Genomic DNA, 27,174 nt, shown 5'->3' with positions numbered 1-27,174 from the left:
TGGCATTCCTCTCGCTGAATAACTCCTCATGTGTGAATGTCAATGCAAAATATTCATTCAGTTTGTTAGCTACCTGAGCAGGATCATCAACAGTTGACCCATCGATATCAAGTGGACCAATCTGATTCATCTCCTTCTTGCTAGAGTTTACATAAGTAAAGAACTCTTTGCTGTTTTTCTTTGCATCCCTTGCCAAAGATTTCTCGTAATCTGCCTTTGCCTGCCTAACCTCCTTTGTAACTTGGTTACAGATCAACTTGTATCTATCATAGGCTTCTGTGTTATGTATCCCATGCATTTTTCTTCTCTGCCATATGTGTCATTAGTTCATCTGACATCCACTTAGGCCTAAACCTTGAACAATATTTCTTAGTTGGTATGTAAAGCCTAGTAGCTTCCAAGATAAGTTCTTTGAATGCTTCCCATTTTGAATTTGCCATTGGTAACATCATCAGTTGGTCCCACTGTATAGAATTTAAATACTGTCTCAGTCCATCGTAGTCGCCTTTACGAAAACAATAACCCTTCCCTTTACCCCTAATGGTAGTTACCTCTTTGAGTAAATCCCACTTCAGCACACTGTGATCACTGCCACCTAGTGGTTCATTTACCTGCAGATTCTTAATGCATGAAGAATCACTACTGATAATCAAATCAGGAGTATTACTCCCTCTAGTTGCCTCCCGAACATGCTGATGTAGAAAACAATCATCCAATAAATCCACAAAAGCCTTGCTAGTGTGTGAGTGACCAACCCCCAAATTCCAGTCAATATCTGGGAAATTGAAATCCCCCATTATAAGACTCTCTGATTTGCTGGCCCACTCTATTTCCATGTACAGTTTCTTATTATACTCATCAGAGTCATTAGGCCCATAGCACACTCCTACTCTCAATTTTGATCTCCCAATGCTTATGTCACACCAAACTGACTCGACACTGCACTGTCCACCATGTCGACTGGCTTCACTTCCTTGGATTTTATGTATTTCTTAACTAATAGCATAACCCCTCCTCTCTTCCTACCCTGTCTATCATTTCTGTAGACATTGTACTCCCCAAATTCCAGTTCTACATTCCTTATATCTGTGTGACACCACGTCTCTGAAATCCCCACAATATCTGCCTTTGATGTTTTGAGCAATACCTCAAATTCATCAAATTTATTTACTAAACTCCTAGCATTAGTGTACACGCAAGTATACATGCACCTGTTCTTTTTCTTAGCTACCCTAACACAACCTATGTGTTTATTTGTATCCCAATGATTTCCAGCAGTCTCTGAAATATCCTGCATCTTATTTTCCAGGCTGCGGCTCATTTCAATAGAAGCAGTGCAAGAATCACTTTCACCTCTGCCAGTGGCTACTGTTAATCTATTAGTCCTTGTATCCCCCCAATCTAGCAGTTATCCGACCCACCTAACACTGCCTCGATAGCATCAGCAAACATTCTTGTACCCTTTCTATTTAAGTGTATCCCATCCCTGTAGAAGCAGTCTCTCCTTTTAACAAGTACAGACCAGGCTGAAAAAAATTCTACCCCTTGAGCCTTGCACAATCCTTCCAGGGCCGAATTGATCGACAGGGCTCTCATCATATACTCCCTCCTATCGTGTCTGGGTAGAATTGCAGACACTTTCAAATTCAACCCTAATTCACGGCCTTATTTCAACAGTGACCTGTACTTGTTAAGTAATTGCTCCGGTCTCCTACTCTTAATATCATTAGTGCCAACGTGTACAACTATATCACCTTTTGTGCCCTTAAAAGATGATATCCGCTCTACAACGTCATCAACCTTTGCCCCTGGCAGACATACCCTGGTCCTGTTCCAGCTATCCTTTTTACAAAGCATGTTTCCCGTTTCCCTGACAATAGAGTCACCAACAACTACTAGTTCCTTTGGGACCTGCGCATTCTGCCTTGGGGGCTGCCGCTGTGTTGATATTAAAGGTATTAAAGGAGGCGGCAAAGGAAGTAAGCAAACCCTTAGCCATAATTATGAGAGCTTCCCTGGACCTACACTCAGGGGAGGTACCCATGGACTGGAGATGTGCAAATATGACCCCAATCCACAAAGGAGGATCAAAGGAAGACACAGGTAATTACAGACCTCTTAGTTTAACTTCTGTTCCAGGGAAATTAAGCGGCACTGGTTACAGAAGCATTGCAGGATCATTTATACAAGACTTCAGTTATAGTTGGGACACAGCATGGTTTTGTTAAGGGGAAATCTTGTCTGACTAATTTGATTGGATACTATGATGTAGTCACAAAGGAACTGGATGCAAAGAATAACTTTGATATTATATATTTGGATCTTAGAAAGGCTTTTGATACTGTTACACATGGAAGACTGCTGCACAAATTGGAGCAGTGTGGCATTGGTGGCAAATTGTTGCTATGGATAAAGGGATGGTTGAGTGGCAGAAGACAGAGAGTGGTAATTAATGGACACAGCTCATCGTGGACTAATGATATTAGTGGAGTCCCTCAGGGTTCAGTGTTGGGTCCATTATTGTTTTCTATATTTATAAATAATATTGATGATGGTATATCAAGCTTAATGTCCAAGTTCGCAGACGATACAAAGGTGCGCAGGGTTGTTAAGCACGCTACTGACGCTATGCTGCTGCTGCAACAGGATCTGGAAAAGTTGAGCAGATGGGCTGAGAGGTGGTAAATGAAGTTTAACATTGACAAATGTAAAGTACTACATATGGGAAGCAGTAATCCCAGAGTAACACATCAACTCTGTGGTACCACACTGACAGTGGTAGAGAATGAAAAGGACCTGGGGGTAATTGTGCAAGCAGATATGAAGTTTTCTGAGCAGTGCAGACTGTCTGGAAGAGTAGCTCATGGTGTCTTGTCAATGATATACAGGAATTTTTTTAACAGGCCTAAGGAGGTGATTATCCTCTTGTATAAGGCAATGGTCAGGCCACACCTTGAGTACTATATACAGGTCTGGAGGCGTCATTTTAAGAAGGATGTAGAGCTGTTGGAACGAGTACAGAGAAGGGTAACAAGATTAGTGAATGGAACAAAGGGTTGCTCTTACGAAAAAAGCCTTAAGTTTTGCAAATTACAGTGTCTGGAGACTAGGCACCTGTTAGGTGATCTGATTGAGGTGTATAAAGCCTTGAATGGTTTGAGCATGCTCAATGCTGATGGGATTCTTCCTCTTGCTCAGAATAATCGGCCCAGTGGGCATAAATTCAAATTGAGGAAAGATGGTTGTCAGGAAGGTGTGCGGAAGTTTGCCTTTAGCCAGCTGGTGGTTGATTGCTGGAACAAACTTCCATCTGTCGTTGTAGAAGTTGATAGCTTAAATAGATTCAAGGCAGAACTTGACAAACATTGGGAGCCAGTGGATGGGTGAATAAGGGTTTTTTTTTTTTTTTTTTGGCTAATGGTATATAAGCTTGCTTTTTTGAATCATGTGCCAATGCTAATGGCAACAATCTTGGTATGGGCAGGTCTCAAACAAGCTGTATCAGATAAAGCCTGTAATATGACACTGGAATTCTAGTCTGTGCAGGAACTGCAGAGAGGAAGTTGTTCTAGCTCGCCTCTACATAGGACACAGTCATTTTACACATGCATTTATGTTGAGGGCAGATGACTGTCCTATGTGTGAGAATTGTGGCAACGTTTTAACCATTTATCATATTTTAATCAAGTGTCCATGTTATAGACATGAGCGTGTTTTATATTTTACCACTTTTATTCATCTTTGCCAAAAGATGGCTAAAAGTGGTCTTTTGTTTTTAGTTATTTAAAATCCATTAACCTTTATACTTGTATCTAAAATTTAACCATTTTATTTCTATATCTTTATTGTTATATTTTATCGATTTTTATGCCATTATTGTAATATATATACTGTGACATAGTGACTTAATTCTTTAGGTCACTAAAATTTTAATTGTGTACTTTTATGACCTGTTTTGGTGCATTATAGCCTCAGTAGCTAATGTGCCAATAAAACCCAAACCAAACATGTTTTTTATGGTGGCTGAGGTTCATCTACTGAAGCACTAATTTTAATTTAAGATTAATATCAATTCCCTTACATTCGGAACAAAGAAAATAATGATCAGTTTAGCTAGGATTTCCTACTAACTTGATCCTGGAATATATGCCACCAGTCTATACTGGTGGCAGTGAACTCATGACTGACAAAACTTTGCCTATAGCCATTTCCCATCTGAGTCATAATATCCCCAAATGAAGTATTCAGATTGGATCTTGTAGCAACCATTATTACAGTGAGAATTAAATTTACAAAATATTATATAGAATTAACTTTAGAAAATACTTAATTTTATTTAAGTAAAGTAGTATCAATGATTTTTAATTATGTTCACAGCCTTGCAGGAATTTTTTGATATATTACAAACAGTGCTTCTGGTCCTCTCAGAGGTGAAATTGAATGTATATTGTATTCATTTAGCCTCTGCAGTTCAGATAATTTCAGACTTCCTAAAATATTTTCTTTGAGACTTGTTATTTTTATGTCAAACTGGAATGTATGCCCTTCATAATTTTATAAGCAAATTTAAGTTTATTAAAATGGAAGGCATTTATGGCATTTTTTTTTAATTTGTCTTTTTTTTTTTTTAATATTATTAAAGTTTTTCCTTTGTTATTCTTTTTCAGGGGATATCTCTGGTCTTACTGGTACTAGTCCAGCCCAAGCAAGGTCACCACCAGCTCTCTTGCCACCATCTCATCCAGTCCCAAATGGACCTCTTCACTTTGAACCATCTGCTGCTGTAGCAGCAGTTACAGCAACTTCTAGTGCAACGAACCCTCTAACAGCTGTAATAGCTTCCAGTCCTCAGGCACCTCCAGTCTGTAGCCCTTCACCCGTACCTTCTTCTACATCTCCTCCAGGTGGGGCTCAACTACAGCCTCAATTCCTTCAGAAACGGGAAACCTCGATACCCATTACAGGCCGGGAGACCAGTCATCATGTAAAAGTGGTCAACCACACACCCTTTCCAACTTCCAGTCCCATTGGAAACACCACCAGCAACAACAAGTTTAACGGACCAACATTTGTACCAAACCATTGTGGTCCACCAGTGTCAAGTTATCCCACTTGCAGCAGCAGCAGCAGCCCAAGTGTTACTTGCGGAATCTCAAAACCTGTCTTTGCTTCATCATGTCATCCAAGTTATAATTGCACGCCATCAGTCACTGTCACAAACCAAAAGACATTTGTGCCGTCGAGTCACTTGAATTACAGTAACGCACCCACAGTCACTAGTGCAAGTTCAAAACTGCCATATGTGCCATCCCATCACAGTTATAGCAGTACTGCAGTTACTGCTGCAAATTCAAAGTCGTGTATACCATCTAACCACGTGAACTTCAGCAGTGTGCCCACTGGTGTTACTACCACCACCACCACCACCACCACTAATACTGTAGCCCATAGCAAAGCAACATTTGTTCCTCCAAATCATTTCAACTATAGTAGTATTCCTTCAGCTGCCAGCACAACAAACAGTAAACAGTCTTTTCTGTCATCGGGCCATTTGAACTATAGCAGTGCTCCAACAGTCACCCCTGTGCACTCCAAACCAGCATATGTGTCATCTAACCATCTAAATTATACTAGCGGACCCCCAGTGACACGTGTGAATACTAAACCATCATTCACTTCTAATCCTCGGCATACTGTTATCCCTCGTAATAATCTTTGTAATAATAGTAATAATAATAGTAGTGGCCATCCACCTCCAGACAGCAGAGCATCTGTCTATAATTTTCCATTCTCACCCACTCATCATCCCCATCCTTACACCCGAACACCATCTTCTCCAGTAACAGTACCATCCGTCCCTCTTCTTCCATCTACGTCATTATCATCATCAGTGGTTACTACACTATCAACATCTCATGTTAATGCCAGCACTCGTGCCTCTGTTACATCATCATCATCATTAGCTGTAGTCTCTGTTCCATCTTCGTTAGTGGTTACTTCTGCACCGTCTTCCCAGTGCATTCCCCGTATACAGAGCTCTACTCCAACAGTGGTCAGTACACCACACCCACATACTCCTACTCCCACGTACGGAAGGGACAGTTCTCATAGTAACAGTAGTCTTTCCAGTTTGAGTCAGCTGAGCCAATCACTTCACAGCAATTCAGTTAAGGACACTGCCAGAGAAGGAACTAGTAGCCGTAGCAGAAGCAGTTCCAGGAATACTACCCCCTCCATTAATACAGGGTCCTTGCCAGTGGCTTCCACAGTTGTGCCCTGTTGTACATATAGTAGTGCCACATATGGTGCTAGCAGCACATTAACTAGTCTAGTTTTCTCAAAACCACATAGTTGGTCAAGGTAAGTACTCTATTAAAACATGATTGTGTTACAATACTGCTCTGATTAACACCATAATGACCAGTAACTACCAATTAACGAGTTATTTATCATTACTAAATCTCATAATGAAGGCAGAGTTACTCTGTTTTCTAGCTAATGTTGTGCTGCACATTATCCTTAATTCTGAATTGTCTGAATCACTTCTATACCAGTGATTTATGGGGTTTTAGTGTTTGAACAAGGTTATTTTCTATGAATTGATGTAGTTTCAAATCGCCTGTTACACCACATTAGCTTTTGGCTTCCTTATTCTGGTATGGTATTTATTTGATATTCATATCAGTAGTTGTATTTATATATTGTGCATTTGTGTCTGTTTGCCATTTTGTTTATTTATAAACTGTCAGCTAAATGTTTTTTTTTGACTAGGAGAAATGCTGACTCATGCATCTCTTGCTTTAGGTACTGATTTCATTGATAGGTGAGAAAGTTATATCTTGAGTAAATTTTCTTGTTGTCTTTGGTCTACTATTGTAGCAGTAATCTGAATTGGCTCACAAACTTTTAGGTTCGTGAAATGATGATTAAAGCTATGATTGGAAATCATTAATGTTATGAAGATATTTTGTATAAGTTTCATCAGCAGTGGAAAAGACTGATGCTCTGCTCATTTGCCCAATAGGACAATGTGACAGCAGTCTCATTTGCTTGCAGGAGATGGGGCAGATTGGTAGTTTTTATGGGTCCTCATCTCCTTATTAGTTACAGATATCTCTCTCATCAATAATTATGCAAGTTTATCTCTCTCTCTCTCTCTCTCTCTCTCAATAATATCTCTCTCTCAGTGATATCTCTCTCTCAATAATTATGCAAGTTTTAATTTGCCATTAATCCAGAAAGATCATATCTTTCTTGGTGATTCCCTTGTCTTTCTCTTTCTTTCTTAGGGTAAGTTGGGAATTTTTGTTTTGGCTGGTGCAGCATAAGCCTCAGGCTTCCTTGCACCATATAGCTAATAATAATAATAATAATAATAATAATATAATGCAAAGCCTGACACTAAGAGATAAGTGATTTATTGATGGAAGAGATTTAATGGAGGTTGAAATTAGCTTTAAGAATTATGCAATTGAAAGCTGCCTGCCTTTCTTTTAAATATTTCTGTAGAGTTTATCATAAAGTAATACAAGAGCATTAGGTTTATTGGTCCCCACAGCATGCAAATCAGCCTATTAACACATGTTTATGTGTTAATAGGACAAAGACACTATAAGCCATGTGAACTAATGTATTATGACAAAAATCCCCAAAACAACAACTGCAATGAATGTAATGTTGTTATCAGCATTTTTTCAGATATTTAAAAATGCAAGATACCAAGTAAAAAAAAATTTTTTTTTTTTTTTTTTTTAAATATATACAGGGGGTCCTCATTATTCGAGGATAATTGGTTCCAGAAATTTCCACTTAAAATGAATCCATGTAAAATGGGGACCAAATATTCCTGTGTATTATGTACTGTATGTGTACATAGTAAAAAATGGATTGAGGGAACTGAAAAACGAGACAATTACTTTATTAGATATTTTTTATTATAATATGTTGAACAATGTAAAGTTAATTGAAGTTACACTATTTTTTAAGTTTTTTGAATGAAGAATGAATCCAGAGTTGTTTTTGGTTTTTTTTTGCCATATTTTTTCAGATAAAATTGTGTCATAGAATTAGTCTTCAACTTTGCTCAAAAATATTCAGTGCTTGGTTAATTTTTTCAAGGGCTTTCTTTAATTTTCAAATGCTCGTTACCGGGGATCCCCTGTATATATAAAAATGAAATATACTGGCAAGACCTTTATAGGTCTTGCTACTCAGGGTCCATGGGGGGGGAGACACTGGGAAATTCCCTTATCCTGGTAGACCAATTTGCCCCTAGCAGGAGAGGTGGACACCATGCATGCTTTCAAATTTTGGCTAATAGACTAAGGAGTCATCCACCCCTTATGTAATAGAAATAAAAGTTGAAAAGTAAAAGCTTTTATGATTTTGTAATACTTTCTTTAAATTACTGTCTTTTATTCCTGTATGGGCCATTTATTACTATATTCCCTTGGAGTTGGTCAAATCTGCAAGTTCAGTGCTATGCAGAGTTACACAACACTAGGCCTCTCATTCTTTCCCATTTTCACTGGAGTTTTCAGGCACATTACATTAATTTATATTATTTCTGCTATTTTATAGAATATGGCTTTTGCAGTTTCAGCCAACCAAGTATCATGTCGAAATGATTAATTGGCAAGTGATTTTGGTTAAGTGATTGGAAAAGCAGGATACAATCAATTCTCTAATTGACTTTCATATAATTTAGCCCAGAATTACATACATATTAAATCAGTGTTATGTATTTGTTGATTAAATACACTCTTGAATTGTTATTAACAGTTTAAAAGTATTAATGAGAGGAAAAATCAACTGTGTTATTTTATGTTAAAACTTTTATACTCAGAAATGGACAAGTGTCTGAAAACTAGAAATAAAGATACAAGAAACTGATCATTAAGTTAGATGATAAAGTTTTTTATTATTTATTAGCCATATTATTATTAGCTATATGGAACAAGGAAGCCTGAGGCTTATGCTGCACCAGCCAAAAAAAAAATTCCCAAGTTACCCTGAGAGAGAGTCAGAAGTAGGAAGGAATCGCCTAGAAAGAGAAGGATAATGATAACCAGCTCATGAGCCTGGGTATGCCAAGCTCATACTCACCAGAGGTGAGCCTCTGGGAATAACTCTCCACATGTAAAGAAAATATGATGAGAATTATATAAGATATGGATTTACGTGCAATTGAGATCAAGATCACTTTTTTAACATGTTTGTAAACAACTTCAAACCTTCTCTGATCAGTAAAACTAGGCACTCTGTACAACTTGACACTAGACTTTTTTTTTTTTTTTTTTTTTAAGTGACAATTAGTCAAGTAAAGGTAACATGTTCATACCCCGCAGACACTTTTCTGGTTATTTCAGGAAATAAGTGAATCATATGGTTTTACAGATATTTTACTTTTCTTCTGGATTTTTGTCAACTCTGATTTTGAATATGTTTTTCAAAATGGACTGACTGAACTTATCAGTATGGGCTTCAAACACTGGCTTATTTTTTGTGCAGAGTATAGCATATGATCTGCCATGTGGTTTTGTTTTATTGTTGGTGTCTCCATGTTTTCTGTGAGTTGCACTCTTGTTTTACTAAAATTTTAATATAATTTTCCTGATTAATTACTCTTCAAAAAATATACTGAAAACCTTCAGCCACCTGAGGATATATTTATTTTTTGTAAATACCACTTTATATCCAAAAATATTAGCTATTTTTGGATAAAGTAGCACACACACAGAAAAGATACCCATTCAAGATGGAATAAAAAAAATTCTTCTATTTTTTACATTGAGAAGTCAAGATACTTCACAGAACTTCAAATAGATATTTTTACTATTAACATAAGTAGAAGACAGTGTCATATGAGAGAGGGCAGCTAGTTTTTGACTGCCTAACCAGCAGATGGAATTTTGAAGTATGTCTAAAATTAATTAATGTTTTTGTCCTTATTCATTTTTTCTCACACTAATGCAGAATGTTAGCATATTTTCAGCATCTTATCAGAACAACTGAACAGAATTCAGATCACCTTTATCATCAAATATGAGAGTGAGCCAAATGAAGATAAGATTTCAATAGTCTAAATTTAAATTATATGTTGTCAAGGGTGTAAAATAAGGGAGTGGTACCAGTACTTTCAGATGATCAGCAGAGTACACTGGCTGCATTGTATATGTGGAGAAATGATGTGCAGCAGCAGCAGCAGCATTGTCACAGTGGTATACAGGTCTGTAGGCCTCATTTCAAGAAGGATGTAGAGCTGCTGGAATGAGTACAGAGAAGGGCAACAAGATTAGTGAATGGCACAAAGGGTTGCTCTTACGAAGAAAGGCTTAAGTTTTGCAAATTACAGTATCTGGAGACTAGGCACCGGCGAGGTGATCTGATAGAGGTGTATAAAGCCTTGAATGGTTTGAGCATGCTCAATGCCGATGGGATTCTTCCTCTTGATCAGAATAATCACCTGAGAGGGCATAAATTCAGATTGGGGAAAGACAGATGTAGGATAGATGTGCGGAAATTTGCCTTTAGCCAGCGGGTAGTTGGTTGGTGGAACAGACTTCCATCCCTTGTTGTGGAAGTTGATAGCCTTAATAAATTTAAGGCTCAGCTGGACAGGTATTTCGAACGAATGGAGGGGTGAAATGGGAGTGTTTTTTTTTTTTGGCTGATGCTGCATAAGCTTGCTTTCTTGCAACATATGCCTCTACTAATGCTAATGTATTCAGTGATGGATGCATCTGAACTAGTACAACACAGTGTTACTCAGTTTGTTATAGCAGATGGCATCTTTCTATTAGAATTTCATCAACACATAAAAAAAAAAATGTACATTGACAACTATATTCCCCCACAAGTGTAAGAATAAACAAATCATTAATATTGAAGGAAGCAAAGCTGTGCAGGAGAACTTTCATACTAAACAAACTTGCCTGTCAAAATTTGTATTCTTTATTTGCATTCAGTTTCAGTCATGAAGACACCATTGAAGACCAAGCACTGAGTCCCTAGCATTAAGTCTTGGGCTTATGTTCATCATAGAGACAAATACTATTGTCCATAGTTCTGCATAAGTTTTTTTTTTTTTTTTTTTCATTTTAAATTGTATAGTATCACCATAAAAGATAAATTTGCTATATATTTAAAAATCTGAGGTGCTGCTAGGAAAGCTGTTTTGAAAATCACCAGCCTCTCATTAGCTGGCAGGTGGTTTCTATTAGCAAATATTTGCTGAACTGTAAATGAGGTACTTTGTCTAAGTGCCCAGTGGTGTATGGAAGTAAAACTTCCATTTAAAAATGTAATAGCTGTTTATCTTTAAACCCCTAGAATTGGGCCACATTTGCATAGTGCAAATGCATTCCAATTCTAGAGACTTATGTAGGATTGCAGAATAATACACATTTATACAGGATAGCACAGTACTATAGGATTGCAAGGATTTTAATGAAGTAGTTGAAATAAAATCAAAATTTGTATATTTGCCTGTGTTCATTTTTGTGGAATTTCAGCAGATGATGCTGCTGTCAAATTTAAAAAGATATTAGCAACTTAGGGAGAACAACTGTGGACAGAATTCAAAAGATCTCTTAAGTTGAAAACAAGCCTAAGCCTTAGCACAGAGGACTTGTAAGTCAGTCTTCAGTGAAAGCATTTCTCTCTATGATCAAAATAAAATGCAGCTAAAGCTTGCAAATTTTGATTTGATTTCATTTACTGCATTGAAATGTCACTGCAAACTCACATTGTTGTCAAAAAGGAAAATGCCATGTTAGCAGATAATGTTACCAGGGTAGACTGGTGGTGTATGACAGTTTATAATCTAGCCAGTGAGCTAGATATCAGCCATTGGTCTGCCTATACTATCTTTCATAACAAACTGATGTAATGGAAGTTCTGTACAAATTGGATTCCTAAATGTCTCAACAGTGAACAGAAACATTTTACAATAATCATCTGTTTATTTTTTGCCATACATATATGGCAAAGAATTGCATACAGGTTTGGAAACCTCACTTTAGGAAGGATATGGATTTACTGGTCTCTCTCTCTCACTCACAGAGTAATTCAGAAATGTTTTTGGCTGGTGCAGCATAAGCCCCATGGCTAATAATAATAATAATATTCTCTGTAATCTAGGTCTCTGTGTGGTAACAAAAAGCAACACAAAGAAAAGTAGCAATGACTTCTTTACTTATGTAAATACTAGAAGGAAAGGCATAAATTACATTGATACTAGTTGAATGGTATAACTGATCTTGCTCAGGTTGTGGAGAAACTGAATAGATATTTTTGCATCTACCTTCACACATGAGGAATTTTTCAGCGAATGGGGATGCCAGAAGTATATGAAATGGCAGACAGCTAAATGATTTTGATAACTAAGAGGAAAGTTCAGGAGAGATTTCTCTAGCTAAATATAAATGAAGCACCTGCAGCAGATAGGATGTTTAGTTAAGTTAAGAGAGTCAACAAACCTTTAGGCATAATTATGAGAGTATCCTTCGATTCGGTCTTGGTCTCTATGGACTGGTGATGTGAATGTATCGTCATTTGCAAAGGGGAGGATCAAAGGGTGACACAAGTAATTACAGATCAGTTAGATTGGCTTCTGTTAATAGAAAATTACGGAATCACTGGCTGAAGAAGCATAATGAAGGATCAACTAGACAGGAATTCAGTCATACTGCAATCACAGTGTGGATTTGTTAAGGAACGATCTTGTCTGACCAATAAAGAAAAACAGTAAAGAGTTCTTTACTTATGTAAACTCTAGAAGGAAAGTGATGAATCAGATTGGGCCACTTACCAATGGTGAATTCTAAATGGAAGGACTTCAGGGATTTAATCTTGGAGATTACTAGGATTTTCATACCAACTAAGAAATACTGTTCAAGGTTTAGGCCTAAATGGATGTTAGATGAATTAATGAGGCTTGTGACAGAGAAGAAAAATGCATGGGATGCATATAAATTATCAGGCAACACAGAAGCCTACAGCAGATATAAACTAGTCTGTAATCGAGTCACTAAGGAGGTTAGGCAGGCAAAAGTAGAGGACAAGAAATCTGTGGCAAAGGATGCAAAGAAAAACAGTGAAGAGTTCTTTACTTATGTAAACTCTAGAACAGGCCTGGGCAAACCATGGCCCATGGGCCGCATGCGGTCCGCCGCACATTTTTGTGTGGCCCGCGAGCTTTAATTGTATTTTTGAAAAAAGTTTACTTATTTTATGCCTTTTGCGACACCTTTTTGAAAAATAAATTTGTGTATGTAATACATTATAGAATTTGTCGACTCATAAATCGTTTTATCATCTCTGTATTGTTCAAATTGAGATAGAATTTGAAATTGTGAGCAACTGGAGTGCACCAACGGGCGCTTTTATAATGGTATAATTTGCGATCATAAACTAACCGCGCGAAACTGCGGTAAGAAACAACGGTGATGACGACAACGGCTTTGCTGCGGTGGCGGAGTAATAGGATAGGAATGCTGACCGGCTGCAGTTCCAATCTGTTTTCTCTGACGGTCATCCCGCAGTTAGTTTTTTTCCGTTATCTTCGGTTATCATCCTGGTGCCAGCAGCGATAAAAATAATATTTACGCCCTTTTAAAAATGAATAAAAAACGAAACATTCAACAAGAGCATCGTGTCTTCAATGAAGAATGGAACACAAAATATTTTTTTGCTAACATAAATAACAAGCATATTTGTCTCATCTGTCGGGAGAGTGTCTCAGTGTTGAAAGGGTATTAAAAGACATTTCACTACTAAACATTCCAAATATGGTGCCAATTTAACTTCGGAAGCGAGAAAGAAAATTGCTGATGGATTGATTCAAAATTTACTATACAACAAATGTTTACGCGGCTAACTAAGGAACAAGAAGCTACTGTAGATGCAAGTTTTGTTATTTCTCATATAATTGCAAAAAAGCAACGAGCCTTTTTCTGATGGAGACTATATTAAAGAATGTACGACTGAAGCTTGTGGAATTATTTGTCCTGATATTAAACACAAATTTGAGAATATAAGTTTATCTCAGCGAACTGTAGTAAGAAGAATTGAATGTATCGATACAAATTTGAATGAGCAATTATTATCAGTATTAGAATCCATAACATGGTACTCGATAGCTCTTGACAAAAGTAACGATCAAAAGAATACTGCGCAGTTATTAATTTTCATACATGGATGTACCTCTAATTTTGAAATTATTGAAGAGTTTCTTTCAATGGAATCTCTTAAAGACCAAACAACGGGCTGATACATTTGAAAAATGCTTAACAAGGTAAAAATGTTGGAGCGTTAAAGAAAATTCGGGATAAAATTTGTGAAAATTATCCCGATTATAATTTAATTACAATTCATTCTATTATACATCAACAAGTATTTTGTCGATGTATAATATGTCACATCTTGTATTATTAAACTAATAAATTTAATACGATCGAGGGGACCTGAAACACCGACAATTCATTAATTTTCTTCAAGATATTGAATCTGAGTACACAGATATTCCTTATCATAGCCAAATTCGATGGCTTAGCTTAGGAAAAGTTCTTTGACGAGTATGGGATCTTAAAGATGACATCGTTCTATTTTTAAAACTGAAAAATATTATGGACTTTCCCGAATTAACTGATAATAACTGGATTTGTGATTTTGCATTTACCCTGGACATTGTGACACACTTAAATACTTTCAACACCGTGTTACAAGGGAAAAATTATATGCCCATGATATGGTAAAAAGTTTGAATGCATTTAAATTAAAACTCCAGTTTTTTCTTCGACATTTATTAATTAACAAGGTAGACCACTTTCCATCCGTGAAGTTGCTGAAGATTCCAGAAAATAAATTTGAAAAATATTGTGAAATTATCAACGCACTGAATGACGACTTTTCACAAAGATTTGGCGACTTCCGAAAAATTGAGACAAATTTGGCAATAGTGCGTGACCCATTTTCTATAGAAATTGATAATGCACCGAGTGAACTACAACTTCAGATTAGAGATCTGCAGTGTGATACCGATTTAAGGGAATTGCAACGTCGTGAGGAAATCTGTAAATTTTATAATACTCTGAATTTGGACAAATTCGACGAACTTAAAGATTTTGCCCGAAAACAACCTACATATGTGAACAAACATTTTCCATCATGAATCTAAATAAAAATTCTTTACACAAGCATCACTGATAAACATTTACAAGCATTTTTAAGAATCTCAACTACAAAATTAACACCTGAAATAAAAAAAAAAAAATGGTAAAAGATGTAAAACAGTTCCATTCATCTCATTAAATTCTTGGTTGTTAGAGAATAATTTTTTTACGTTATATTTCTTCTTCATGATAACAAATAATATATATATCTAAAAATAGTATTTTACGTGCAGCCCGCCTTCTTTTTGAATTCCTAATGTGGCCCTTCAGCCAAAAAGTTTGCCCAGGCCTGCTCTAGAAGGAAAGGGATGAATCAGATCGGACCGCTTAACATAAATAGTTTGACTATTGATGATCATGCTAGGGTAGCTGATAAACCGAATAAGTATTTTGCATCTACATTCACACATGAGGAGTTATTCAAGGAAAGGAATGCCAGAAGCTTATCAAACTCTAACAGGGAGCTAAGTGATTTTTTAATAACTGAGAGCAAAGTGGAGGAGAAATTGTTGAAATTAAATATAAGGAAGGCACATGGGGGTGGATGGGCTCTATGTAGTTATATTAAAAGAAGTAAGCAAACCCTTAGCCATAATTATGAGAGCTTCCTTAGACTCAGGGGAGGTCCCCATAGACTGGAGGTGTGAAAATGTATCATCAATTCACAAAGGGGGTTCAAAAGGTGACATAAGTAACTACAGATCTATTAGTTTAACTTGTGTTCCGGTGAAAATAATGGAATCACTGGTTAAAGAAATATTGCAGGATCATCTAGACAAGACTGCAGTAATAGTTAAGACACAGCGTGGATTTGTTAAAGGGAGGTCTTGTCTGACCAATTTGGTTGGATACTATGATGTGGTCACAAAGGAACTGAATGCCAAAAATAATTTTGATATCATATACTTGGATTTCGGGAAAGCTTTTGACACTGTTGCACATGGAACGCTGCCATACAAATTGGACCGGTATCGCATTAAGGGCAAGTTGGTACAATGGATAATGGGATGGTTGAGTCGGAGATGACAGAGATTGGGCACGGTTCTTTGTGGATTAATGTTATTAGTGGAGTTCCCCAGGGTTCGGTGCTGGGCCATTTTTGCTTTGTGTATTCATCAATGACATTGATCAGTGTATATCAGGCTTTGCGATGCTGCTTGTATAACAGATGATCAATGCGGTTGGAGGAATTTGTTGGTGGCCACAACAGCTGCTCAGGGAGCTATGTGACTGGAAGAAGAAGATATCAGACTTAATCTCTACAGATGATATAAAGGTTGGCAGGGTTGTTGATGAGAGTCAAGACAGTATTCTACTGCAAATGGATCTAAATAAATTGGGCAAATGGGCTGAGAAGTGGCAACTGAAATTTAACATTGACAAATGCAATCTACTGCATATGGGTAGCAATAACCCAAGAGAAATGTACCAACTGTGTGGTATTATACTTAGGGAAGTGGAGAGTGAAAAAGACCTGGGATAATTGTGCAGTCAAATATGAAGTTCACTGAATAGTGCAGGCAGGTTGCCAGAGCAGGTCATGGAGTCTTGTCAATGATATATAGGAATTTTGCTAGCAAGGACAAACAGGTGATTATCCAAGGCAATGGTCAGACCACACCTTGAATACTGTGTACAGGTCTGGAGGCCTCATTTTAGGAAGAATGTAGAGTCGCTAGAACGAGTACAAAGACGGGTAACAAGGTTGGTGAGAGCGAACAAAGGGGTGCTCTTACCAAGATACACATAAGTTCTGCAAATTGCAGCATCTGGAGACTGGGCACCTGCAAGGTGAACTGATTGAAGTGTATAAGGCCTTGAACAGGTTGAGCAAGCTCAATGCGGACGGGATTCTTCCTCTTGCTGAGATTAAGAACTTGAGGGGGAATTCATTCAAACTGAGGAAAGACAGTTGTAGAATAGATGTGGGGAAATTTGCCTTTCCAGCTTGTCCAGCTGTTTGCCTTGTCCAGCTCAGCCTTAAATAAATTTAAGACCGAGCTGGACAAGCATTTGGATTGAATAGATGAATGAAATGGGAGGATTTTCTTTCTTTTTTTTTTTTTTTTTTTGCTGATGCTTGATAAGCTTGTTTTCTTGCATCATATGCCTCTGCTAATGCTAAAATTGTACACACACTGCTTGAGTCCTCACAAAAGGCTCATACTGAGTTCACTTTTCAATTGTAACTGCACAGTCTTCTTTTCTGAGATTTGCAGGCCATATATCTTAGACCATTCCATGAGATCCCACATAATTCTCGAAGCATGCTCTTCTATGTGTGACCGAGCATTACAGTATATCAAGAAGAGAGAGAAGGCCATCAGCATATGCCAGAACATCAATCCCAACATAGTTCTGCATCAAAAACTCATCAATGGTCATGCACTAGGCTTGTGGACTGATCACAGAGTCCTGAGGACATCCTCTTACAACCTCTCTTTCTATCTCTGTATATACAGTTCTTACAATTACTTTCCTTTTCTCAAAATGCTGTCTAAAGGCAGAAAACATTTTTTTTTTTGAGCATTCTGTAACTCTTAGCCTAGACTGGATCCCCTCCCACCACAGCCTATCGGATGAACCGTAAAAATCAACAAACACACCCCGCACATACTGCCCATTGTACTCTTACATACCTCACCGTCTGTCATATGGCATCTACTGTTGATTTCCCTTTCCTGTAACCAAACTGGTTACAAGAAGACAACATGCTTTGCTCATATCTAATCATAATCCTACTTACACATAGGGGTTCATATGTTTTAGCCAATACCAACAGCAAGGCAATTGAACGGTATGCATCCGCCTCTTCTGGTGTCGTATCCGGACTTTTAACCATCAATGTTTTGATTAATTTGGTGTATTTATTCTTTACTCGGCCTTGTAAAAGTATCGGTAAGGGTTTCCACATGTTCGTAACTACCGTTACCGTTAGTAACTTTCCCGCCATTGTGATACCGTACTAGATAGTGTTAGTTGAACTTCGTTAACAGTTAAATTGTACGTTTAAATAAATACATATAACGACTTAGATTACAAACGTAATATAATTAATAACATAACATAATTAATTAATAAATTAATAGAATCATGACTCAGACCAGAGCAGCAAAGCAAAAGGCTCAAGCTAATGGAAGTGCTGTGGCTCAGAGCAGAACTGAGGGGGGCAGTTGTCCTCTGACTCACAGCCTTATAAAATGCACTGTTTGCTTGATGTTTGCAGAGCAATCGGGTACGGGACATGATACTGCCAAGGGGGATGTCTTTGTGTGTGCGCGATGGATGCAAGGAGTGTATCGATATCAGGCAACAACTCGGCGTTCTTGTGGGCCTATATGAGAGCTTGAAGGACAGGGTGGATGCCCTCGAAGAAACTAAATTGAGGGGCCCATCAAGCTCTCAGCTGCCCACATCAACGCCAGAGCTTGCACTTGGGCATCGCGTGACACAGAGACAACCCCTAAGGCAGAATGCGCTGGTCCCGAAGGAACTAGTAGTTGTTGGTGACTCTATTGTCAGGGAAACGGGGAACATGCTTTGTAAAAAAGATAGGTGGAACAGGACCAGGGTATGTCTGCCAGGGGCAAAGGTTGATGACGTTGTAGAGCGAATATCATCTTTTAAGGGCACAAAAGGTGATATAGTTGTACACGTTGGCACTAATAATATTAAGAGTAGGAGACCGGCAGAATTACTTAACAAGTACAGGTCACTGTTGAACAAAAGCCGAGAATTAGGGTTGAATTTGAAAGTGTCTGCAATTCTGCCCAGACACGATAGGAGGGAGTATATGATGAGAGCCTTGTCGATCAATTCAGCCCTGGAAAGATTGTGCAAGGCTCAAGGGGTAGAATTTTTTTCAGCCTGGACTGTACTTGTTAACAGGAGAGATTGCTTCTACAGGGATGGGATACACTTAAATAGAAAGGGTGCTAGAATATTTGCTGATGCTATCGAGGCAGTGTTAGGTGGGTTGGAAAACTGCTAGCTTGGGGGGAGACAAAGACCAATAGATTGACAGTAGCCACTGGCAGAGGTGAAAGAGATTCTTGCACTGCTTCTATTAGAATGAGCAGAAGCCTGAAAAACAAGATGCATGGTATTTCAGAGACTGCTGGGAGCCATTGCGGTACAAGTAAACACATGGGTTGTGTTAGGGTAGCTAAGAATAGAAACAGGTGCAGGTATACTTGCGTGTACACCAATGCTAGGAGTTTAGTAAATAAATTTGATGAATTTGAGGTATTGCTCAAAACATCGAAGGCAGATATTGTTGGGATATCAGAGACGTGGTGTCACACAGATATAAGGGATGTAGAACTGCAATTTGGGGAGTACAACGTCTACAGAAAGGATAGACAGGATAGGAAGGGAGGAGGGGTTATGTTATTAGTTAAGAAACACATAAAAACCAAGGAAGTGAAGCTAGTTGACATCGCTGGACAGTGCAGTGTGGAGTCAGTTTGGTGTGACATAAACATTGGGAGATCAAAATTGAGAGTAGGAGTGTGCTATAGGCCTAATGACTCTGATGAGTATAATAAGGAACTGTACAGGGAAATAGAGTGGGCCAGTAAATCAGAGTGTCTTATAATGGGAGATTTTAATTTCCCAGATATTGACTGGAATTTGGGGGCTGGTTACTCACACACTAGCAGGGCTTTTGTGGATTTATTGGATGATTGTTTTCTACATCAGCATGTTCGGGAGGCAACTAGAGGGAGTAATACTCTTGATTTGATTATCAGCAGTGATTCTTAATGCATTAAGAATCTGCAGATAAATGAACCACTAGGTGGCAGTGATCACAGTGTGCTGAAGTGGGATTTACTCAAAGAGGTAACTACCATTAGGGGTAAAGGGAAGGGTTATTGCTTCCGTAAAGGCGACTACGATGGACTAAGACAGTATTTAAATTCTATACAGTGGGACCAACTGATGATGTTACCAACAGCAAATTCAAAATGGGAAGCATTCAAAGAACTTATCTTGGAAGCTACTAGGCTTTACATACCAACTAAGAAATATTGTTCAAGGTTTAGGCCAAAATGGATGTCAGATGAACTAATGAGGCATATGGCAGAGAAGAAAAATGCATGGGTACATACAAATTAACACATGACACAGAAGCCTATGATAGATACAAGTTGATATGCAACCAAGTTAAAAAGGAGGTTAGGCAGGCGAAGGCAGATTACGAGAAATCCTTGGCAAGGGATGCAAAGAAAAACAGCAAAGAGTTCTTTACTTATGTAAACTCTAGAAGGAAGGGGATGAATCAGATTGGTCCACTTGATATTGATGGGTCAAGTGTTGATGATCCTGCTCAGGTAGCTAACAAACTAAATGAATATTTTGCATCGACATTCACACATGAGGAGTTATTCAGCGAGGGGAATGCCAGAGGTGTATTCAACTCTAGCAGTAAGCTACAGAATCTTGAAATAACTGGGAGTAAAGTGGAGGAGAAACTGTTGAAGATAAACACAAGAAAGGCACCCGGGGTGGATGGGATCTATCCAGTTATATTAAAGGAGGCAGCAAAGGAAGTAAGCAAACCCTTAGCCATAATTATGAGAGCTTCCTTGGACTCAGGGGAGGTACCCATAGACTGGAAATGTGCAAATGTGACCCCAATTCACAAAGGAGGATCAAAGGCTGACACAAGTAATTATAGACCTGTGAGCTTAACTTCTGTTCCAGGAAAATTAATGGAGGCACTGGTTAAAGAAGCACTGCAGGATCATTTAGACAAGACTTCAGTTATAGCTCAGACACAGCATGGTTTTGTTAAGGGGAAGTCTTGCCTGACCAACTTGATTGGATACTATGATGCAGTCACAAAAGAACTGGATGCAGGGAATAACTTTGATATTATATACTTGGATCTTAGAAAGGCTTTTGATACTGTTGCACATGGAAGACTGCTACACAAATTGGAGCAGTGTGACATTGGAGGCAAATTGCTGCTATGGATAAAGGGGTGGTTGAGGGGGAGAAGACAGAGAGTGGTAATCAATGGACACTGCTCATCGTGGACTGATGTTATTAGTGGAGTCCCTCAGGGCTCAGTGTTGGGTCCATTATTGTTTTCTGTATTTATAAATGATATTGATGATGGTATATCGGGCTTAATGTCCAAGTTTGCAGACGATACAAAGGTTGGCAGGGTTGTCAAGGACACTACTAACACTATGCTGCTGCAACAGGATCTGGAAAGGTTGAGCAGATGGGCTGAGAGGTGGCAAATGAAGTTTAACATTGATAAATGTAAAGTACTACACATGGGAAACAGCAACCCCAGAGCAACGTATCAACTCTGTGGTACTACACTGACAGTGGTAGAGAATGAAAGGGACTTGGGGGTGGTTGTGCAGGCAGATATGAAGTTCTCTGAGCAGTGCAGACGGACTGCAAGAGTAGCTCATGGAGTATTGTCAATGATATACAGGAATTTTTCCAGCAGGGATAAGGAGGTGATTATTCCATTGTATAAGGCGATGGTCAGGCCACACCTAGAGTACTGTATACAGGTCTGGAGACCTCATTTCAAGAAGGATGTAGAGCTGCTGGAACGAGTACAGAGAAGGGCAACAAGATTAATGAATGGAACAAAGGGGTGCTCTTACGAAGAAAGGCTTAAGTTTTGCAAATTACAGTGTCTGGAGACTAGGCACCAGCGAGATGATCTGATAGAGGTGTATAAAGCCTTGAATGGTTTAAGCATGCTCAATGCTGATGGGATTCTTCCTCTAGCTCAGAAAAATCACCTGAGAGGGCATAAATTCAAATTGAGGAAAGACAGATGTAGGATAGACGTGCGGAAATTTGCCTTTAGCCAGCGGGTGGGTGGTTGGTGGAACAGACTTCCATCCCTTGTGGTGGAGGTTGATAGCCTAAATAAGTTTAAGGCTCAGCTGGACAGGTATTTTGAACGAACAGAGGGGTGAAGTGGAAGTGGGTTTTTTTTTTTTTTTTTTGGCTGATGCTGCATAAGCTTGCTTTCTTGCATCAAATGCCTCTACTAATGCTAATGCTAATGCTAATTTAAATACCACAGTAGTCCAGGCCAGGAGAAAGGAACCCTATCCAGACATGTACAAACAGCACTGGTTTCATTAAAAATGCTCTTTTCATAACTTTTACTTCAGTGAGGCGAAGGCGTGGCGATAGGTCATCCTTTGCCTGTGCAATTGCTTGCGAGACTTCCTCCTGCATAAACATTTCCTCCTCCTCCTGCCGAGACCAATACTCAGCATTGCCTCTGACCATTTCTCATTGAATCTCAGTATGCTCCATCTCCAAGTATTATTACCATCTCTATTTATTGTATAGCTTACTTCATTAAAATATACCTTTTCTGTAACTATCTTAAAAATAGAACCCCCCCCCCCTGGGTCTCTTGATCCTCTTTCACTCACAAAGTTTCTCCAAGAGTTTTCTTTAACAGTTTTCATACTTTTCGCATATTCCCTTCTTAACCTCTTATATTCCAATTTATACACATTAGCCAAATTTAAATCGCCTAGACGTCGATAGTTCTGAAATTGTTTTCTCACAGTTGTTGTGTACTTTTTTTTGAAGTTCTAAGAGACCACTCCACCTCACTGGTCGCCTTCGAAACTTCTTCCTCTTCATACTACACTTAGATGACAAAAACAATATATTTTGTAATTCTTTAACACGTTCAGCATCAGTCAATTTATCCCAATTTACATTATAAGACTGAGCACGGAAAGCCAGATCGAATTTTGTCCAGTTTGTAGTCCGAACTGCAAATCTTTCCATTTCCTTCTCAATTTCTTCTGCTACAACACTACCAATCTCAAAAAGAATAGCATTGTGATCACCGGTCGTCAATTCTTCTATAACTCTCCAGTTATGTAAAAAAAAAAAAAGGTTAGGGAAATGGACCATAATCTGCCACGCTGGTCCAATGCGGGTTGGCAGATCGACCGTATTCAGCAGTCAGGGGCTTGAACCCCGGTCAACTCAAAGAGCATGTGCTACTGCACTCTTGCTCCTGACCACTCGGCAACGGAGGCCAGTTATGTACTGAACTATAAATAGAGATTGTACTCATAGCAAGATCTATGAAAGTCTCCCCATGTATAGTTGAGTATGTAGGCTGGTGTCCTGGCATATTCATAACAATCAGCATGGAGCAGAAAAAAATCCTCAAAAATTTCACCTCTCTCATCAGACTCCCTTCCACCCCAGATTGGGGATTTCAAATTTGAGTCAAGAGCAACAATCAAATTATCAGGCAAAACAACATGGCAGACCCTCTCTAATTGGAAAAAAAAAAAAAAAGTTTAAATGTACTTCTATATCCTCAGAGGGTATAAGGACACAAAATATATTACTCCAAAACTCCCAATATAACCTCACAACAAACAATACTATCATCAGAAAGACGAATCGACTTAGTAACTACTAGTCTTACATTTCTTACTATGATTGAAGTCTTTGGGTGTTTCCCTTCCAATATCACACGATAACATCGAGTTGTGTGACCATCAGTTGATCCCATTGTACAGAATTTAAAAACTGTCTGAGACTACTGTAGTCACCTTTACGAAAGCAAAAACCCTTCCCTTTACCCTTGATGATAGTTACATCTTTTAAGTAAATCCCACATCAGTAAACTGTGATCACTGTCACCCAGTGTTTCCTTTATCTGCAAATTCTTAATGCATGAGTAATCACTGCTGACTCCCTCTATTTGCCTCTTGAACATGTTGCTATAGAAAACAATTATCCAATAAATCCACAAACGTCTTGCTAGTGTGTGAATGACCAATCCAAAAGTTCCACTGAATATCTGGAAAGTTAAAATCCTCCATTATAAGACATTGCAATTTACTGGCTCACTCTATTTCTGTGCACAGTTGCTCATTGTACACAGATTCATTAGGCCTATAACACACACACACCTACTCTCATTTTCCCTTTCCCAGTTATGTCACATCATACTGACTCAACATTGCATTGTCCACCATTGTCAAGTGGATGCACTTCCTTAGATTTTGTGTTTCTTAACTAACAGCATAACCGCTCCTCCCTTTCTATAGATATTGTACACCCCAAATTCCAATTCTGCCCTGCTTATTATCTGTGTGACACCACGTCTCTGATATCCCAACAATATCTGCCTTTGATGTCTTCACCAGTATTTAAAACTCATCAAATTTATTAACTATACTTCTAGCATTGGCATTAGAAGAGGCATACAATGCAAGAAAGCAAGCTTATGCAGCATCATCCAAAAAAAGCACTCCCATTTCATCCTTCCATTCGTTCCAAATGCCTATCAGCTCAGCCTTAAATTTATTTAGGCAATTAGCTTCCACAACAAAATATGGAAGCCTGTTCCACCAATCAACTACCTGCTGGCTAAAGGAAAATTTCTGCACATCTATTCTACAACTGTCTTTCCTCAATTTGAATCTGTGCCCCCTCAGGTTCTTAATCTGAACAAGCGTAAGTATCGCATCAGCATTGAGCATGCTGAAACCATTCAAGGCCTTATACACCTCAATCAGATCACCTTGCAGGTGCCTACTCTCCAGACACTGCAATTTGCAGAACTTAAGCCATTCATGGTAAGACCACCCCTTTGTTCCCCTCACCAACCTTGCTGCCCTTCTTTGTACTTCTTCTAGTAACTCCACCATCCTTCCTAAAATGAGGCATCCCAACCTGTACACAGTACTCAGACCGCACATACAGTACTGTACACAGTACTCTATGTGCGGTCTGACCATTGCATTGTATAATGGGATAATCACCTCCCCCTTCCCTGCTAGCAAAATTCCTATATATCATTGACAAGACTCCATGACCTGCCCTGGCAGCCCATCTGCACTGCTCAGCAAACTTCATATTTGACACAATTACCCCCAGGTCTTTTTCACTTTCCACTTCCCTGAGTGTAGTAACACAAAGTTGGTACGTTTCTCTTCGGTTATCACTACAAATATGCAGTACTTTGCATTTATCAATCTTAATTAGATTGGGGTTCGGACCCGTGCCCACCAAATGTGGAGGATGCGGAAAGGTCAGGGAATGATCACCGCATATCCCCGGAGCAATATGGCCTTAGTTGCTAATGCTCCTAAATAACCAAATAACAAACAAACAAGCATTTATCAATTTTAAACTTCAGTTGACACTTCTCAGTCTATTTTCCCAACTTATCTAGATCCAGTTGGAGTAGCATACTGTCTTTACTGTCGTTAACAACCTTGCCAATCTTTGTATCATCTGCAGACTTGGACATTAAACCTGATATACCTTCATCAATAACATTGATAAATATACAAAACAACAATGGGCCGATCACTGACCCCTGGGGTACTCCACTAACAACATTTGTCCACGAAGAGCAGTGTCCATTGATTACCACTCTCTGTTGTCTCCCACTCAACCATCCCTTTATCCATTGTAGCAACATACCCTTAATGCCATACCTCTCCAATTTGTCCTCTCCAGCAGTCTTCCATGTGCAACAGTATCAAAAGCTATCCTGAAATCCAAGTATATGATATCAAAATTATTTTTGGCATTCAGTTCCTTTGTGACCTACTTCATAGTATCCAACCAAATTGGTCAGACAAGACCTCCTTTAACAAATCCATGCTGTGTCTTAACTGTTACTGCAGTCTTGTCTAGATGATCCTGCAATATTTCTTTAACCAGTGATTCCATTATATTCACCGGAATGCAAGTTAAACTAATAGGTCTGTAGTTACTTGTGTCACCTTTTGAACCCTCTTTGTGAATTGATGATACATTTGCACACCTCCAGTCTATGGGGACCTCCCCTGAGTCTAAGGAAGCTCTCATAATTATGGCTAAGGGTTTGCTTACTTCCTTTGCTGCCTCTTTTAATATAACTGGATAGATCCCATGGACCCCAGGTGCCTTCCTTATGTTTAACTTCAACAATTTCTCCTCCACTTTGCTCCCAGTTATTACAAAATCACTTAGCCCCCTGTTAGCATTTGATAAACTTCTGGCACTCCCCCCCGGGCGCCTCCGTAGCCAGGTGGGAAGGAGCAACAGTGCGTAGCACACAATTTTTGATTAGACCGGGGTTCGAGCCTGTTACCACTAAATACAGAGGATGTGGAAAGTTCAGGGAATGGCCACCGCATATTCCCCAAGCAATATGGCCTTAGTTGCTAATGCTCCTAAAAAAAAACTAAAACTCTGGAACTCCCCTCATTTAGTGACTCATGTGTGAATGTAGATGCAGAATACCCATTCAGTTTATCAGCTACCTGAGCATGATCATGAATAGTCAACCCTTCTATGTTAAGTGGTCCAATCTGATTGATCGCTTTACTTCTACAGTTTACTTAAGTAAAGAACTCTTTGCTGTTTTTTTTTTTTTTGCATCCTTTGCCAAAGATTTCTCGCAATCTGATTTCACCTACCTAACCTCCTTTTTGACTTGATTACAGACTAGTTTATACCTGCCATAGGCTTCTGTGTCACCTGATACTTTATATGCATCCCATACATTCTTTTTCTCTGCCACGAGCCTCATCCATTTTGGCTTAAACCTTGAATAGTATTTCTTAGTTGGAATAAAAAGCCTAGTAGCCTCCAAAATTAAGTCCCTGAAGGCATTCCTATTTAGAATGCAACATTGGTAACATCATCAGTTGATCCCACTGTACAGAATTTAAAGCAAATTAAAAACAAACATGCAAGTATATATGCACCTATTCCTACTGTTAGTTACCCTAACAAAGCCAAACTAACAGTAGGAATAGGTGTTATATTTATTACTTGTTTCACTATGACTCCCAACAGTCATGGAAATCCCCAGCAGCTTTCTTTCCAGACTGCTGCTCATTACAGTAGAAGCAGTGCAAGAATCACTTTTGCCTCTGCCTGTGGCCACTATTAATCTTTTAGTCTGTGAATCCCCCCTCAAGCTAGCAGTTTTCCCACCCCTCCTAACATTGCCTCGATAACATCAGCAAAT

General features: G+C 38.7%; 1 protein-coding gene across 1 annotated transcript in view; it reads left to right on the top strand.

The window, feature by feature from the left end:
- LOC150085776 (uncharacterized) overlaps positions 1-27,174 on the top strand; it is a 1,040,408-nt gene that overhangs the window by 795,888 nt on the left and 217,346 nt on the right. The window contains exon 7 of the mRNA XM_090374246.1: positions 4,668-6,360. Coding sequence (XP_090230372.1) covers positions 4,668-6,360 — 1,693 coding nt within the window. The remainder of the gene's footprint in view (positions 1-4,667; positions 6,361-27,174) is intronic.

This window comes from Mastigoproctus giganteus, chromosome 5 (assembly GCF_048544385.1).
Source record: "Mastigoproctus giganteus isolate SK-2022 chromosome 5, ASM4854438v1, whole genome shotgun sequence".
Taxonomy (NCBI): Eukaryota; Metazoa; Arthropoda; class Arachnida; order Uropygi; family Thelyphonidae; genus Mastigoproctus; species Mastigoproctus giganteus.
Note: the sequence above shows the minus strand (reverse complement) of the source record. Positions and strands in the feature narration are given on the sequence as shown.